The 17,370-nt window shown below is 44.6% G+C and overlaps 1 protein-coding gene across 3 annotated transcripts in view; it reads right to left on the minus strand.

Annotated features, from left to right (window-relative positions):
* The window catches only part of LOC139593747 (unconventional myosin-X-like), a 95,531-nt gene that overhangs the window by 57,405 nt on the left and 20,756 nt on the right, over nt 1-17,370 (minus strand). Inside the window, exons 3-9 of one of the 3 annotated variants that reach the window (XM_071435066.1) lie at nt 12,819-12,977; nt 8,998-9,185; nt 8,622-8,756; nt 4,452-4,576; nt 3,119-3,132; nt 2,419-2,503; nt 821-924 (exon numbers count right to left, since the gene is read on the minus strand). In XM_071435066.1, coding sequence (XP_071291167.1) covers nt 821-924; nt 2,419-2,503; nt 3,119-3,132; nt 4,452-4,576; nt 8,622-8,756; nt 8,998-9,185; nt 12,819-12,977 — 810 coding nt within the window. Of the gene's footprint in view, nt 1-820; nt 925-2,418; nt 2,524-3,118; nt 3,133-4,451; nt 4,577-8,621; nt 8,757-8,997; nt 9,186-12,818; nt 12,978-17,370 lie in introns of all 3 variants that reach the window. The other 2 variants (XM_071435065.1, XM_071435067.1) reach the window with 2 other exon arrangements.

Raw genomic sequence — 17,370 nt, forward strand, 5'->3', positions numbered from 1 at the left:
ACTGTTAGATGGTTGGAAAGAGATTATCAGATAATGAGGAAGTATGGCACATTCCCTCTTAATGCCTGCATGTGAGCCAGGGATTTTGGGGCATAAATTGACTTTGAGAGGTAGGGCCTAGTCTTCATGCATATACCCTGTCAGTGGGGCACTCTGGGCTTCTAGCTCCCTTCTTTCCTCCAGCATCTCTTCAGCTGAAGAATAAATGCCATATTGCCATTGAAACTTCTGCTGTACAGGTGCCTCCCTCCCTTAAATCACACCTAACCAGGAGGTACTGAAATCCTAAACTGACTCTACTCATCTTGCCTATCAGGTTTCACCGACATTATTAAAGCTTTCAGGCCAACAAGTGTTATCAAACAAAACATGAATTTGCACATTCATCCTGCTAATCCCTCAACCTCTGATAAACAGGTGTCTTTTAAACCTCTGTGATATTTCAGAATAGGTGATTTGCCCAGGTGATATAACTTCACTGGAATATTTCTGGAGAACAGTACCTTCAGACCAAACTCTTCCCTTTCCAATGGTCAGTCTGAGGTTCCCAGAATCAGAGAATCTAGGAGGCACCTAGATTCTGCTCCCCCAAATTTTCTATCATTCTAAATTATCACTCATATTGACTGTTTTCCAAATCCCCCCATTTTTGTACACTAAAGCAGCTTTTTGAGTCTTGTTTTAGCTGAGTTTTGGACTTGTTGAACACCAAATTTTAGCTTAAGGCAAATCAATTCTGCCTGTGAGATCTAGACCATGCAGCATGTTTACTCCATGAAACTGTGCCCAAAAGTTCAGGAGGAGTTAGGACTGGACTCACCATGACCTTCCTGAACATCTCTACATCATTCAGGTTCTCATCAGTCACACAGCCAGACTGGTTCAAGTAGCGATAAGTCTCTGGCTCACACAGGGAGAGGCTCTCTGCAACAGAAGAAAAAGAGGCAGGGGACAGACAACAATTTATTTAGCAACCAGTCCTTTAGTTCATAGAAGAGGAGGGTGGGAGGGTGTGCTGTAACAAAGCTTGCAAATGGTGTGCAAAGTAATTTAGAATAGTCAAATCCCAAGCTGCAGAGTCTCAGAAGAATATGTCAATACTGAATTGACTCAAGAAAAAAACTTTTAATTCTAGCTCCAAAGGTGTACAGAAAAACAGTCTTAACTGTATACATATGGTAATGACCTCTAAATTAGATATCATCATTTGACACAGAGTTCAGAGAGTCACAGTCAGATTTCTGAAGACATTCAGTGCTAAGCAGTAGTTAAAAACTGAGCATAGTTCACAAAACTAAATGTAAAACCAGAATTAGGTCTCTGTATATTTGCTGTGCACTTAAACACTATCTGCAGATTTGATCCCCCATTTTGTAAAGAATGTAGGAGAACTAAAAGATCAACGGAGAAAGGAGACAAGGATGATCAAGAGCCAAAACCACATTACAGATGGGAGGTGAAGCTGCCTGGGACGCCAGCTTGGAGAAGTAGATGGGGAGGAATAGCAGAGATCTGAAGACAGGAATCTGTTCTGTATGTTTTCCCTAAGCAATTGATAATAACCACAATCCCCACTATTTTCCTTCGCTTTAGACTGATCTCTGAATTGACCTAAGTAGCCATTCCTGCACGTACCCCCTAAAACTGAAATCCTACTCCCTTCTACTCTGTCAGGCCCAAATCTTCCATCTGATTATCCTAACACACAGAAACCAAAAGCATAAAGAAATTCCCCAGGCCCTCAAAACCAGAGTACAACTGTAACATGTTCCTGCCTGCCTATCTGACCTCTCCAGAAACACCATCAGTGCTCAGCAATGCCTGGGACAGACACACACAAAAGTTGTTAGGGGGATGCTGCACTACAGGGAGGATTTGTCCACAGGCTGCAGCTGCCATTGTCTCTGTGTGCACTTTTTCAGACTCACCTCTCTTCTCCAGATATAGAGCTATAAACCCTTTGTTCAGACACAAGACATGTTTTATGTAGTACTCTAGTACCTTCACTACATCACTGATCTTTGTAATTCTTCTCTCTACTATTACCTATACTGAAGATTTGTTCTAAAAATATATCAGTCCATCCTTTGAGCTCCTTGAACAGCTCCCACCAGCAACTGAATCAAGACTCTTTACCCTTCCTCTGCCTCTAGCCAGTTCCATCACCTCATGACTTTGTACATACTTTTTTCTTCAGCAGAGAATGCCTGAAGTCTTTTCTCATAAGGAATTTGTGTAATCCTCAGCCTCTTTCTCTTAACTCTCCTTTCTGTTTCCCACAAAATCACCATATGGCTGGCCTTCAAGAAGCAGCTACATATCAAGTACGTGAACTATCCATGCTCTAACTGACTTACACCTGCTTCACATGTTGGACTGGAAAGAGCACAAGAGACATATCCCAGAAAATGAAATTACCTTTCTCCTCCCCGCTCACACCAGCTAGCAGAGCATAAAAGATGTGGTAATTCCGCTCCCCAGGGTTCTGATGTACCACCCTGTTCTGAAACAAAGAATACAAGAGTAGCCAGCAGGAAAAGATCAGACTTGTGGTTGCAAAGACCAAGAGAGGACCAGAACACAGGTAAATCTCCAGGGCCAATGCACCAGAGGGGTTTCTTGCTATTTAATGATGGTTTTGTCTAAGTAAATTCTACATCAAGATCTTTGTGGCTGTGCAACTGAGCATACACATTAACAAACTGAACTTTGTCAGCTCTGGCCCTGCTCCTCAGTGAATTCCTGACTCCAAAGTAAACCACATCCAATCAGAGATGCCTGCTTTTGGAGTTGTACCCCATATGCTTCTCTGTGGAGCTACGTTTCCAGGTACTTCTCTCTCCCTTTCTCCTTGGTAAACAGTTCTTTCTTGGAACCTCTGTGTAATGCACAGAGGTTCTCCCATCTTTATCAAAGATGGGAGAACAGGCTGTGATAGACACAGAACAAACATTGCTCCTCTGCCTCTTCCTCAGCTGGGACAGTTGCAGTAGTAACAGCTCAGGAGCTGATGTCTACATGCTGCAGTGCAGACAGCCTCATCCAGGAACTGATCTGGCACTGCCACACCTTCTCTGAGGAGAGGGCTCACCCAGCACTCAGTGGAGGTGATACCTACCTTTTCCAGTAAATCTGAATAGCAGGTTAAGGAAAAACCATCCAAGTGACAGAAGCACAGATTTCTTGATGATAGGCAAAAAATCTTCTAGAAACATTGGGATGAACCCTACAACCAGCAACAAATCATTAAATAACTGACACTTTGTAAAGCCAGTAGAGTGGTGCTAAACATCATCTTAGATCATCCTCTCTATTCACTGTCCAAGGAGGTATGATGTGCCAAAGAGACATTTAAAAGGGCAGGGCCAGGTAGAGCATAGATAACCTAACAAAATATGAGCCACATTAGGGACACCTAGAAAGATTAGAGGCCACTCTTATCTGAAAGCCTGCATTGCACACAGCAAGTCTTGCATCAGTTCTCAGTGCTCTTGCAGGAGACCACTATCTTAAATCTCCTGACAGCACAAAGAGCAGAGGCCAAACAATCCAAGCCTGTCATTTACAACAGCAGTAAATTCATCTGGCTGCTCCTCCAGAGCCAATTGGTGTGGTTTGCAGTCAGCAGCAGCTTTGAACATACATCAGGAAATGTAGCCAGGGCAGCTTTACCTCCCTCATGGAGACAAAAGATGTGTCAAAGCCTTTGGGACAGGAGTACCTGGCCATACTGGGAAGAAAGTCATCATGGCTCAACACAGTTTGACTATATCCAGTCTTCACCGTCCTTCTTGTCCCTGGAACAGGCTCCCCACAGAAGTGGTCACGTCACCAAGCTCATCAGAGTACAAGGAGCATCTGGACAGTGTTCATAAGTCATATGATTTCATTTTAGGTAGTCTTGAGAGGAACAGGGAGTTGGACTTAATGATCCTTATGGGTCCTTCCCAGCTTGAAATATTCTTTGATTCTATGACTAGGGTTCCAAGGCCCACTGAAGATGGCAGCCCATAACATTCTCTTCTGCACCCAAATATTTTGCAGAATTTATTTATTCTTAGTTTGGTCTCATTTTTCTCAATCACAAATTCATGATGGTAGAGCTAAGATAAGTGAACAATTTTATGTGGAGCAAACAGAATGTAATCAACCTAGGGGATCCTCCAAGGTAGACAATTCCAGGGCTTTAAGTACCGAGTGTTGAGATTAATGAAGTGAAAAGTCAAACTATGCCCCTACCTAATGCAGTACTGAGAGAAAAGGTTCCCAGAGTTAGGTGCTGCAGAGCCACAAAACAAACACTTATTCCCTGTTTAAGTTGCAAATTTGCCCGCTGTTGTAAATTGACTTTGAAGAACTTTGATGAGGGATTTTCTGACCTACACTGAGCTCGTCCTGGTCTTTGCTCACTCAATCCAAATCCATTTCTGGTGCACTGCAGAAAAGGATACAATCAGTGACTCGGCCTCCCTGGATGTGCCCATGTTGAGAGAAGTGCAGCTGGATGAACTTGCCAAAGCGGCTGGAGTTGTTGTTATAAACTGTCTTGGCATTTCCAAAGGCCTCCAGAATGGGGCTGTAGAAACAAGGCAATGAAGATATGATTAGTGATGGGATACGATTAAAACGAGTCTTTTGACATTTGCATGCTGTGTTCTGCCCCAAGAGATTTATTTGTTACAGCACCAGCCTGGACAAGCACAAGAGCTCAAGGGAAAGGAAGGATGGCAAGAGCAATTTAACATGCTGCTAGATAAATGTTAAACCTTTGGGATTGCAGTTAATTAAATCAGTCTCCAGTCTGTATGGGCAGCTGGTGCTCACGCTGTCAAGGGCATTCCCCACCAGTGTGGCTTGAGGAAATGAAAGGTGGCAAGAGCCAGGCTGTGTCCTCAATACAGCACATCCCATGAATGCAAGTGTACTTTTTCAAGGATTTTCAGAAGCATCAGACATATATGGCAAACACTCTGTAGCTTTAAACCACGTACTTCTATACTCATTCTACATTTTTTCATTCTGCCTTTGATAAACTATCTCTTAAAATTACAGGAAAACATCTTCAAACTAACAAACAGTAACAAAACAATTTGTTTGTTATTTAAATTTCATACTGGAACACACAAGCCCTTGTTACCTAAATCTTGCTTAGGCTGATATAAGCTACATGGTTTCCAAGTAGAGGGACTATAGACACACTATAGATTTGGAAATTACATTCTAAGAGAGTATCATCATCCACTTCAGGTCAAAAAAAAACAGGGCAAAAAAATCTATCACCAAACATCAGACCAGCCATTAATTGAAGAATTTTGTCTGCTGTTCGCCTTCTCATCTTCAGGAAAAAACAGTTAAAATGCTTGGTACTTGCTTCTCAGAACAGTACAAGGGAAAAGCCTAAACCACTCAAACTGACACACAGAATCCAGGATTAAAATATTTATTTCTGCAATTAAGCCAATTCTAAAATAACCTGAAGGGCTGACAAGCAAGGAATCACAGAGGTGCTATAAGAACAGCCTGTATGTTTTCATGTCTAATTTTAAAACATACATAGTTTTAAACAAAAGTTATTGCTGTTATTACCCTGAGAAATACTGGCTTTTAAACATCTCCACAGATCTATTGTGCAGTCCCACTGGAGACTGGGGCAGATATGGGATTATTCACAAATTAGTAAACACAGCATAAAAAATAACCACAACTAGAGATACCCTGAAGTTTGCAGAAGGTTTCAGACCCTGCAAGTGTTAGCTAAGGGAGGGCTGTGCTTAATGAAATAGTCAACAACCTTCAGGAAAATCCAGGCAGTATTTTCCTAACACCTCTTGAAACAATCACTGTCAAGTGACAAGGATAGAAATGAAAATTCCTCTGTTACAACACACTACAACCATTGAAATGCCAGTTAGAGAAATCTGGGTGTGCAGATCAGGGAAGTTTCTTGCCCTGGAGAATCTGAACTCCAAGACTCACACCTCTGAAACAAGTATGCAAATAAGGACATTGCACAGAAATATCCACACCACTGCCATGAATCAACAAAATTAACAGAGACAGACAGGAAAAGGGACAACAGGGTTATATGACCACCACAGATGCAGTGAGAGTGCAGGAGCCAGCTGGCCAATCTTTATGGCTCTAAATCATGCTAAATGATATAAGAAAATCACAAGGAAATATCTTTATAGTTCAGTTTGGCAATGGGCTCACACACACGAGTGCAAAGTCTTTCAGGCTTAGGAGGGGAAATAAGCAGGAGGGTGTCTGAGCAGTTGCAAGGCAGAGGGTGGGGTGAGCTGGTTCAGCCAGGAATGAGGGCAGGGGCCCTGGGCTGAGCAAATGGCCCCTGTGCCAGCAGCACATCACAGTGTGGCACCTGAGGCAGAAGTGCACTGCAAGGGGGAACAGCACATCGGGAAGGTGATGCTGGCTGCTCGCTGGGTGTGGGCAGGATGCACTCCAGCATTCAGAATAATGGGAACCAGTTTCAGCGGGGCAGCAGAAAGAGAAGTCTGGAGTTCAGAAATACTGCACCATATGCAGCTCAGGATTCTGATGAACAGTTGAAGACAAAAAGATTTGAAGACTTGTGGGGTGAATAGCAGGAAAGGTGGTTATGCTGTCAGCAGTGGCACCCAACATGGAGAAGGGAGCTTCAGAATGAAGCAAGCAAGAAAAAAAGCTGAAAGTTAGCAGAATTTTTAATGAACTGATGGATATTTTCAAGAAAGGAGACAAAATCAACAGTGCCAAAGGAGTTTTGAGAGCCTGGTTTGTGAGAAATACACCAAGTTGGAGAAATACACCAACACAGGCAAATCATAGAAAGCTGACGAACACTTTGTTTGCAATGCTGTATGAAACTGAGAAAGAATCCAGTGTTATTCCTTGGTATGTGCTGGGCTGCAAGCATGAAAATCCACCATAAGTGAACCTGAGGAGGGCCAATGTCAGAGCAAGTGCAGCTGAACTCCAAACACATGAGGCAGGGTCCATAGGAGAAGCAGCAGCAGCTTCTGGGTCTGGGCCAGGCCTTCAGCTTCTTGTCTTCAGAGAAAGGTGACAAATCAGATTCTATTGCATTCACACTGCAATAGTTCATGTAGCACTAGAGATGTACACAGAACAGGTTGTGATCTCTAACTTCACTCCAGCTCACAGCTGTGGCATCTTACAGACTCAGGGATCACCTACCCACCATCATAAGCTCTCTGATCACTGTCAAGTTATCACTTCACTGCTAATAGTGCTTGAGCCTTCTAAGCCGCTTGCCTTAAAGCAGATTTTGCAGATCTTAAGTCATGACTGTACTGCTCTTCAGAGCTTTGTCCAATTTGCCTCCATGCCTGCTAAGACCTGCACACCTGCAAAGGATAAATCATCCAACAACAGTCTCTGGAACACCAGGTCCAAGGGCAGCAGCCCTTCTGCTCAAGGCTGCTCTGCTTTACAAGGACCTAAAACCCACAGTGCTCTCACAGCTGCCTCCTCTGGAAGTTTCTGCAAATATCACAGACTCCATCTGGGACTAATCTGCAGGCTCAGCCTTGACAGTACCAAACTGCAGGACCAGCCAGCAAGGTCCTTCAGCCACAGGCAAGACAGTCAGGAAACTTTAATGTAATTTGTTTGATATAATTCAGGTACTAAGGAAAACAAGGACACAAACAACAAAACAGATGTATCTTTCCTGCCTCTTCCCCAGGCTTACCTGATGTCAAACACCTACTGTCCTCCATTTCTTAGCCTCAGCTTTCTTTTATAACTCAGGTTACATTCACTCCCTCAAAATTTCCCCCAGCATTGCAGCACAGGAGCCTGGGGTCACACTCAGGACTTCTTCTCTCTGTCATTCTTTGCTTCCTTATTTTCTCTGCTGCTCTCTGCCTCTTACTAGTTTTCCTCAGCCACACTTTTCTTCTTCAGGTTTTGCAGACACGTTTTCCTTTCATGTCTCTGTTCCAGTAGGTCACCTGTGGGCTATGGTCCCTCAGGGGTGTCAGGACCTCTTCTGGCATTAAGTATTTTCCCTGAAATGTGTCTCCATTCCCTCACTGCTGACAGCTTCTCTCTCAAACATATTTGATTCAGGCGCTTCTCTGCCTGCCTGATGCCTCGTCAGGGTTTAGGTGGGTGGTGGTTGTTCCCTGGTGCCAGCTCCCATGGATGGTTCTCCATGAAATCACTTGCCAGGACAGCAGGAGAGCTGCCAGGTTGCCCGTGGGACTCCTGAGGGCAAGACAAACCAGCAGCCTGGAACACAGGGAGGCTGGGGGAAAGCAGGGGCTCATGGAGGAAACCAGGACTATGACAGAGACTCTCTGTGAGGACAGCTACAGTTGAGAGCTAGAGCATTAATTCTCCAGCGTAGGAGACACATCCCACATTACTGTTGGAAAGAAGCCTGATTCATCCATGGACAGCTGGGAGAGCAGCCAGGGTGAGACATCCCAGCAAGACAGCAACCTTCGTGTTTCCCTGGTGTGATATCATTCAGCTCTGTCATCCTCTCTACCAGGTCTGGCTCCATCCCTGCCAGAAGGCAGAGCCCCCCAAAGGCAGGGCCCCCCAAAAGCAGGCTGACCCAGCACTCTGGGTGCCCATGGGGGTGACTGTACCTGCTTTCCAGGATGGCTTCTTCCACATGAGTGCTCTTCTCAGACACAGGGGCCCCAAGGGAGGTCTGGCTCATGGCTGACAGGAATTTCAGGAGCAACTTGGTGCTCTCAGTCTTTCCGGCTCCACTTTCTCCACTGTTAAGAAAAAACACACATTTCATTCACAAATCCAGGACAGCCAGAGCTGATGACCATCCTACCCACGGCACAGAAGTGATCTCTGGGAACAAACATGTGACATCTCCGCTGTGACAAGCAGGGATCAGGCAAAGGCAGGGAGGGTGGTGTGGGTACTCAGGCAGATGTCAATGCAAATGGAACAGCAGGAGCAAGGCGTGTCATGCAGCCGTGGAGTAGCTGGTTGTCCATCTCTAACCTGATGAGAACACACTGGCTGTCATGACGCTTCCACAAGCAGCAGTAGCACTCGTTAGCGGTGGCGAAGATGTGGGGAGGCAGCTCACCCAGGCGGTGCTGTCTGTACAGCTCCATGGCATCCACACCGTACAGACCAGGGATGGCTCTGTAGGGATTTACTGATGCCAGGATGGAGCCAATGTTTGTCTACGGGGAAAAAACAAAACACAGAAAGAAAATGAAGCAAGCTCCTGGGGAAAAAAAAAAATCACAACAAAGCCAGACTCTGAAATAAGTCATGGCGAAGGAGAAAGCCTAAATAAGGACACTGAGCTTCAGCAGAGAGCTGCACAGTTTGGCAAAGATGCCCAACCCCAGAGAAGGAGCTGTACAGCTGGGTATGGATGGGGCAATCTGAATTTTGCTGCTTTATAATATAACATTCTTATCCTATTATCCTTGTTAAATTAAGCTTACACAATTAAAAAACATGAAGCCATCTTCATACCCAGCTACTTTGCACTGTGCTTGAAGCTGAGCAGCAGAGCCAGGACTGAAAGAGTGTCAGGAGATACCTTCAATGCCACAGTCCTAAGCAAAGGGGGCTTGGCAGGGTTCAAGAACCTCCTGAAGAGAGTTGGAACACAAACACACACACACTACACACATGTGCAAAGAACCACTAAAGCATATAATTTTTCTTCTGCTGAAAAAATGCTGTTTGGTGCAGCTTAAATAATTTGGTAAACCAAATCAAAATTGACAGCTGAAGATAAAGCTCCAGAATTCAAGTCAAAACATTTCTGTATTTTTTAAACCTTTTATTTTGAAAATATTTATTTTGAAAATCTCACAGTCCAAAAAAGGAGGTGGCAAGACTTAAAATAAAATACCCAGACAACAACATTGAATTTCAAATGTATTATTTTGTGTAGTGAGAAGGAAATTAATTTTGCTTTTTGGGGCATGACTTTTTCGGTTCAGCCAACCAGCTCAAATCCAGTTATTCTCAGAGCTGCAGTTCAGAGCAATGGTGCCACCTCTCTCCTAATGATGGCTTTGTAATATGGTCAACATCCATGCTGCTGGTGTGGTGGCCTCCCTCACAGGGACATCTTGGACTGCCCTACTCAAGGAACACCCATTCTCAGCAGACATGACCAAACAAACACTTAGACTGCTGCAGGAGGTGCCAAGCTCTGTGGTCAGGGACAACATCTAGCATTAGCTCCAAACCATGAACTAACTACAAGTCACCCATCAGATATAAAAGCACTTGAATGTATCTACTGGAGAAGCTGTAAATCAAACAAGTGGTCACAAGGAAGACTCATCAGGCAAAATGAAATCTGAGCCTATAGCAATGCCAAGCTCTGAAGCCAGAAGCCAGACTGAAAAGATGCTGTAGTCACCAAACTATTTAAAACTCATTTATTAAAGCAGCACTCAGAGATCATTGTGGGAGGGAAAATCACCTAGGACAAATTGCATTATCAGTATAAACACACTATCATGGATCAAGTCCTGAGGACCTTCTAACAGGGACCTTTGTGGGCAGAAATATAATTAATTGGTAATGAAAGCAATAAGAAGCAGATGATCTTTGGCCAGAGAGGTGGAGAGAAAGAGAGAGAGAGAGAGAGAGAGAGAAGAAAGCATTGAGTGTTAAAACGTGAATTGGGGAAAAGCATTGTACAGGCAGCAGAGGAACAGGCATTGTCCAGAGACTACAGGACATTTCTATGTCCTTCACAGCATCTCTTCTCAGATGTTTCAGTTTGCATTTTCAATTGTAGTTTCACTAGGAACAGAGCTCCTTTCCAGAACTTCTTCCAGTACAGCCATCTCTTTCAAAGGTGTTCCTAGAAAACTTTTCCACCACCCAGCTGCAGTCTCCTCATCACATGCATTCCCTTATAGACAATTTCTATCCATAATTTTTAATGGCAGTAAAACCATGTACATAGCAGCTACTCTATCAGCAAAGTAATTGCCCCCAAAGAACTCTCCAGAGCAGGACAAGCCATATGTGGCAAGTCTACTTCTCAGGACAAGAGATCCTACTTGGATGGTTAGGCATGGCTTTGCTAAGGACAGCACAAAATGTGGTAGTACAGCCCCTGGCTCATTTCTGCATCACTCTCATTATGTTTGGTCTACTTTTATTAAGGAATACAGGAATTGTAAGAATGAAGAGGGAAAGTGCAGGTTGTTGCTGTGGTCACATAATTTCCTTCAACAGTTGGGTAGAGCTTGAGTAGTATTTATCTGGAAAACAAAAGGTACTGTTGAACTTGTCAGTATTACTGTAGTAAATTAATTATGGGTGCCAGAGCAGTCTAGATATACTGCTACCTACCCTCCCTGATCAAAAAGAATCCCCTTTAGGAGCTCATGGTGGGGTTAATAATCCTACACTGAGGGGTTCTTCCCAGTGCTGAGCATGTTACAGAGGTCAGGCCCCTTCATACATCTCCAAAAATTTCAGACCTGAGATGCACATCTGAGATTCATGCATGATGCAAAGGCAAAAAACGAGGTGTAAAGGTGCTAAACTTTAACACCTTTATGCAGAGATGGAGAAGGCACAGAACTAATGCTGAATAAGAGAAGGAATGACACATCAGAGCTAGCTGAAAGGCTTAAGAAGGTACAGCTGCTATGACACTGCTGGTGTTGTGGCATTTCTGGTGCAAGGCACAGACTGAAAAGGAAGAGAATCCTGCATTCCATTTTAAGGTGTGAGGAAGAAGAAACAGGAGGAATATGCGCAAATGGGGTCAAAAGCTACACAAACACATAGCATGTGTCAAACACAGGACAAGAAGAGCAGCAAGGATATGGACCATCAAAATAATGTCTGCACGTGGCTACTGTCATAGGGTCACAAGGCTGTGTTGACAGACAGGCAAAGGTGTCTACAGGATAAAAAAAATAAAAAAGAAAAGAAAAAGAATTTACAGTCTCCTCTGCATCCAGCACAGGAGGTGATTCAGAAACAGGGTCACTTTACTGATAATTTACTGGAATACAGGTGCATATGGTTTGGTTGCCTTGATAACCGTTGCTATGCAACACAGACAGAGATTTTCTTTTTTTCTGTCATATTCTGAAAACTCTGTGTGCACATAGCATGGACAAGCAAGGTAAGACAGTCTTTGCAATCTATCTTCCTTGCTCTCTCCAAGTCTTAGTAGAGCACTGCCATCCCAGCAGTTCAGGAATGTCTTGTCCCAGGTGTGCTTCTTCTCACAAGTCCCTTTCCTAACACTTGTCTCCTTCCTGAGAGGGAAATCAGGAGATGCTGTGAGCATTCATTCATCTGTGCAAGGAGAGCAAAGCAATCAAAAAAAAAAAAAAAAAAAAAAAACCAAAAGGCACAACTGCATGTAAAAGCAGAAGAGTTGGGCAACAGGTTTGCATCCCCCTAGTTTTGTTAGGCAGTATCACATGTCTGGCTCAGGAGGGATACTCAGCAACCCCCTGTGTACATTGCATCTTCCAGTCTGCTTGGCCCTAAAAACCATGGAACAGCCATAATGGGGAACCTGGGGAATGTGAATGACAGCTCATCAAACATGGATGCTCACAGAGGATACAGAGCTGTGCAATTACCACAAAGCTCAGAGGTGAACATTCATGTTTTGGAAGTTCCTCCATAGAGGCAAAGAGGCCCCTCTGATAAGGTTAGGATCTCACAGGGATGATGGAGCTGGCAAGGCAGGAAATCCCCTCCAGCTCCTATCCTCAAGAGACAAGGATAACATCAGTACTTCACATGCAAATTAGCAGCCCTGAAGCTAAACAAAAACCATTAAGGCAAAAGGGAAGAGCACTTACATAGATGTTACCCTGCTGGTAGCGCTGGTGAAGGTTAAGCAGGATGGCAGCTTCATGCAGATCTCCCAGCATGGACATGTCTTCCACCCCATCAATGCTGGTCTGGTGCATGGGTAAGACCTTTTCTCTGGACAGGGTGGCTTTGGGGTACTGGAACACCTGGGAGAATGGGGAAAAGGACAAATAGTCTAATGACACCTGGGCACATGGTCTGATTTCCTACCAGAAATGTACACCTTTATATTTTGGCACTGGAAAAGGAAATTAATAAAACACAGATCTGCTCCCTACTTTTACAGTAACCCTTCCATTCCTGTTCCTACATATTTGAGACCTCTGGCCAGAAACTATACAGCACACTCCCTTCTTCTGCTACACAGTCAATCTCTCACTTTCACCACTGATGGGGACAAATCAACACAAGGTTACTTAATTTCCCCTTAACAGAAGCAGGGCACCAGCCTCCAGCTGCTAGGCTAGACAGGTATTACACACTGCACTCATGACTGTGAATAATGATGGCAGCTGCTCCCAAGAGACCAGGAACAGTCTTTCACAAAAAACACAGGTGAGATCATGTCTTTGACCATGGGGAAGGAGAGGAAAAGCTAATTCACATTGCAAGTTTGGCCCTGCACTTTCCATAGCAGCAGCCAGAGAGCATCTGGAAGAGTTTGTCATCTCAAGAGCAAAGGAAAGCAAAGCACATGAGAAGCCAAATAAAGTAGTGACATTCTCTCTGTGTGATGACACATATGTGTATGATACAGCTTTCAAAATATTTGTACAGTGACACCTATTAACTTCTATCACTGCTCTAGGAAGTGCTCATCTCTCTGTGCAGTTGCACTCATCTTGTTTCAATTGCAGCATCCTTCTTCCTGCTGGAGCTTTCTCCTCCTCAATAACCCACTCTTCAGTTATCAGGTCATCTCCTTCACTCCCTTGAGATTATGTGACTGTTTCCCTCCACCACATGCACATCCCAGCCCTCCTTTCCTCCTCCTCAAGCACGATGCTGGCATTTCACGCAAGTTATTTCAGTTGCTTCCCACTCTTGGATTCAGCCATGTGCCATCTCCCACCCAGCATCCAAAGCTGTGCTAGATGGTAAGACCCAAAGAGAGACAGATGGGAGACTTCATATAGGCATCCTGGAGAAGGAAACCGGTCCACAGCAACCCCACCAAAGAAAATTGTGCTTTTCCTCCTCTCCTGGGGCTCTGGTCTCTACCTCATTTCCACCCCTGCTTGTCAGCCCTCCTGAGTGCCAGGGAGAAACTGATGGGCTCCATAGAGAACCAGCTCTAATCTGTAGCGTTACCCTAAGTGGTGTCTCCTGCCCACCTCCTTGGATGCTCAGGCTGCTGTCTGTGCTGGGGAGAGGCCGTCCCTGCAGCTGCAGGCTGCAGACAGAATGAGGTCACCCAGCCCCCTGCAGTGAGCCACCCCTGCCAGTCCCTGCAGGGCGCTCACAGCTGCAGCACACTGCAGGTGCTCACCCCCAGGCTCAGTGCAGGGCAGCAGTAACCCGGCACAGCATCCCCTACAAACCACCACGATGCACAGCATCCCCTACAAACCACCACGATGCACAGCCACAAGAGCAGTCCTGCGAGGGAGCTGGGGAGGAGAAGCTGGCTCAGTCCTTCAGGTGTGTTTGCCCCATTTCTCACCAGTCACACCTGTGTGGCAAGAACTACTCGGCCTCTTCCACTGGCAGGCTCCTTCACAGCAAACTTCTTTCACCAGCCAGGAATTTTGTGTATTTTTGTCAAAAATTTCAAAAATTCAATTTCAAATTTTTAAAAAGAAAATTCAACAATTTCAAAATTTTTTAAAAAAATTTTGTGTATTTTTTATTTTTTTCAAAAATACACAGTTTGCATTCATGATCAGTGTAAAACAAAGCCCAGTCCTGCAAAAACGCTCTCTCCAGGCCTCTCCACACCAGTTCTGCTGCTGGGTGTCAGAGAGGTCTGACTGTCAGCAGAAGGACCTTCACTCTGCAAGCATGACCCTAAAAAAAGAAAAACTTTTTTTTTCTTCTTAGAGAAGAGACCTCAGGCACTTTCACCAGAAAACTGAGGGAGCAGAAAGGGAGAATGGTACAATTAAATTCAGGAGAGAGTACAAGCTGCAGATGTACAACATCTGGACTCTCAGGAACAAAATCAGTACAGCACTTTCAAACTAGGAGGCAGCAAATGACCCTGGCTCTCTCTTGTCCGCTGACTTCCACAAAATTTGGAATAGGACAAGTGAAAAACAGCATGACGTGATCTTCCCTTATATCTGCCTGGTACTTACTCATCTACTACTGCTCTGTCAGCACTTGCAGCCATTTGGGCCAGAAGAGAAATATTAAGAAAACATTAAGACAAAAAGCTGAGCGGACAAGTGTCCTAAAAGATATCAGGAGCTGGCAGTACCTGTGCCCAGAGGCTGCCATGCACGAAAAGTGATGGGTCAGAGCTCATTTCCTGCTTCTTGATGACAACATGGCAGGAAATGGAACCCTGAAGAGGAACAGGGGTCCTAAATACACAAGTAAATTATTAGTAGGGTTTAGAAACTCACGTTATACCTGTCTTGAGCCACTTGACTGGGGCCTCCAGCCCAACTGAGGTTTGGGAGGTGATGGCTCTGTGCCTCTGGAAGACACTTATGACATGTGGGAGAGTTTTCAGGTCATCCCTGGCACTGGAAGAAAGCTGACTTTTCATTTGTTCTCTGCCCTCCAGGGGCAGAGTCTCTGTATCACCAAAAGGCTGCAAGGATCACCCATGCTCCTGGACACAGACACATGTCCCAAGACTGTCAAAGTGAGTTTCTTCAAGGAGCTCAGAGGTTTGAGACACAAACAGGATGATGCTCCATCCTCAGAGTCCCCATAAGGAAGCTTTTGTTATCCCACTGCTCACCCCTGGATGCTTCCAGCAATCTGCAGGAGAGCAATTTCAAGGATCCTCCTCCATCATCCTGTTCCAGGAAGGGTATGCCAGGCTGGTGTTTAGCACTACTGAGCTGAATATGACAGCTGATTTTTCCTGAAGCAAGGAAGAACTCAGGCAAACTGATCTCTCAGAAAAGTTGCCCCCAGAATATCTCTTTTTTAACAAGCTAATATATAAAACACAAAGTTATAGGTGTTAATAAGCAGATCTTTATTTTTGGGAAGGAAAATAATCAGCTTTAAGTCTAATAGGCACCTCACAGCCAAAGATTTCTACTTTCTTACCAGTGATAAACTCAATTTGCCTCAAATTTAGCCCAAAGTGAGGGTCAAATGACCCTGACTCTCTCCAAGGCCCTGCAATGGTCAGGAATAAAGCAAAATCTGGGCAGCAAACAAGCCAAGATAAGGCTTGCCAGTGCTGCTCACCAGGCTCAGCAAGGGAGAAATTATTCCTTTTCAAACTCAATTCCATCCATTAGTGCCATCCTGAGCACACAAGCAAAGCTCCCACCTGGCATCCAAGTTATATTTATCCATAAAGCATTTGGCTGTTTTGTCTGGATCGTGCTTTCCAATCTTGTGTTTCACAAGCAAAGCTCCTCCTTTCCTCCCAGGAAGTCACATTTCTGATGCATTTACTGCCTGAGGTGTTTTTAAGGAAGTGAAAACAAATGACAAAAGCTTTGAAGCGTGACTGGACTTCTTACCTCAGAGCTGCAAGAGCTGCAGGGATGCTGGGCCAGAGCAAACACGAGGACAATAGATTTGGGGGTGCTAAAAATCAGAGGGGTCAACTGTCCCACCCAACCCAAAGTGAAGACATTCATCAGAGTCCTTATCCAGGGTAGGAGTGCCAGTCTCTCCTAGAGGTGTGAAGCAATGAATGTGGCAGGTGAGGGAAGCACACAGGACAGCTCTTGTGGGTGGCACTGAGCAAAGAAAGCCCTTTAATGATCACCATGAGCTTTTACTGCACAAGCCATAAAGCACATGCTCCTCCAGCCTAGTGGTTTCTTGTTTCATGGAAGAAAAAAACCCAAACCCAGCTTTTTTCTTCCACACCTGTAAGCCACCAAGCATTATCCTGATCATGTTTTCCAGCATACAGGGCACAGGCTGGAGGTGGACAGACAGCTCTAAAGTGGGATTTCTGGTGTTCTTTTAGAGGTGGCAGGTGGGTTTGAAAGATTTTACAAGGCCACAGCAGCAGGTCAGAAGAAATAGAACTGGGAAAGTCACAGAAGTACTGTCACCAGTTTTTGTCCCTCTGGAGGCTGCTGAATTACCTGTGATCCCTTAAAATGTGTTAGTGATATCCAGCACTCCCAAAACAAGTCAACTCCTCAAGAAGGGGTCTAAGAGACTACAGTAACCAGATTCAAAAATCTGTGTTTGCTAGGGGAATTTCCATCTCTGAGAAACAAATCAGGCTCTTTATAAAAGAATGATGACTTCAAATCTTTCAAGGCAAGACTGAAAAACTACAGTCTTACCACTGACTCCACAAACCAGGGCTCTAAATCCCCTTTCCCCCTGTGCCCTCCTTTGTTTGCCAGGTAAGAGGCTGAAGAAAACCTATCCATTTTTCTGTAA

The sequence above is a fragment of the Agelaius tricolor genome, unplaced genomic scaffold (genome assembly GCF_023055355.1).
Source record: "Agelaius tricolor isolate 1412-34295 unplaced genomic scaffold, bAgeTri1.0.p SCAF_10, whole genome shotgun sequence".
Lineage (NCBI taxonomy): Eukaryota > Metazoa > Chordata > Aves > Passeriformes > Icteridae > Agelaius > Agelaius tricolor.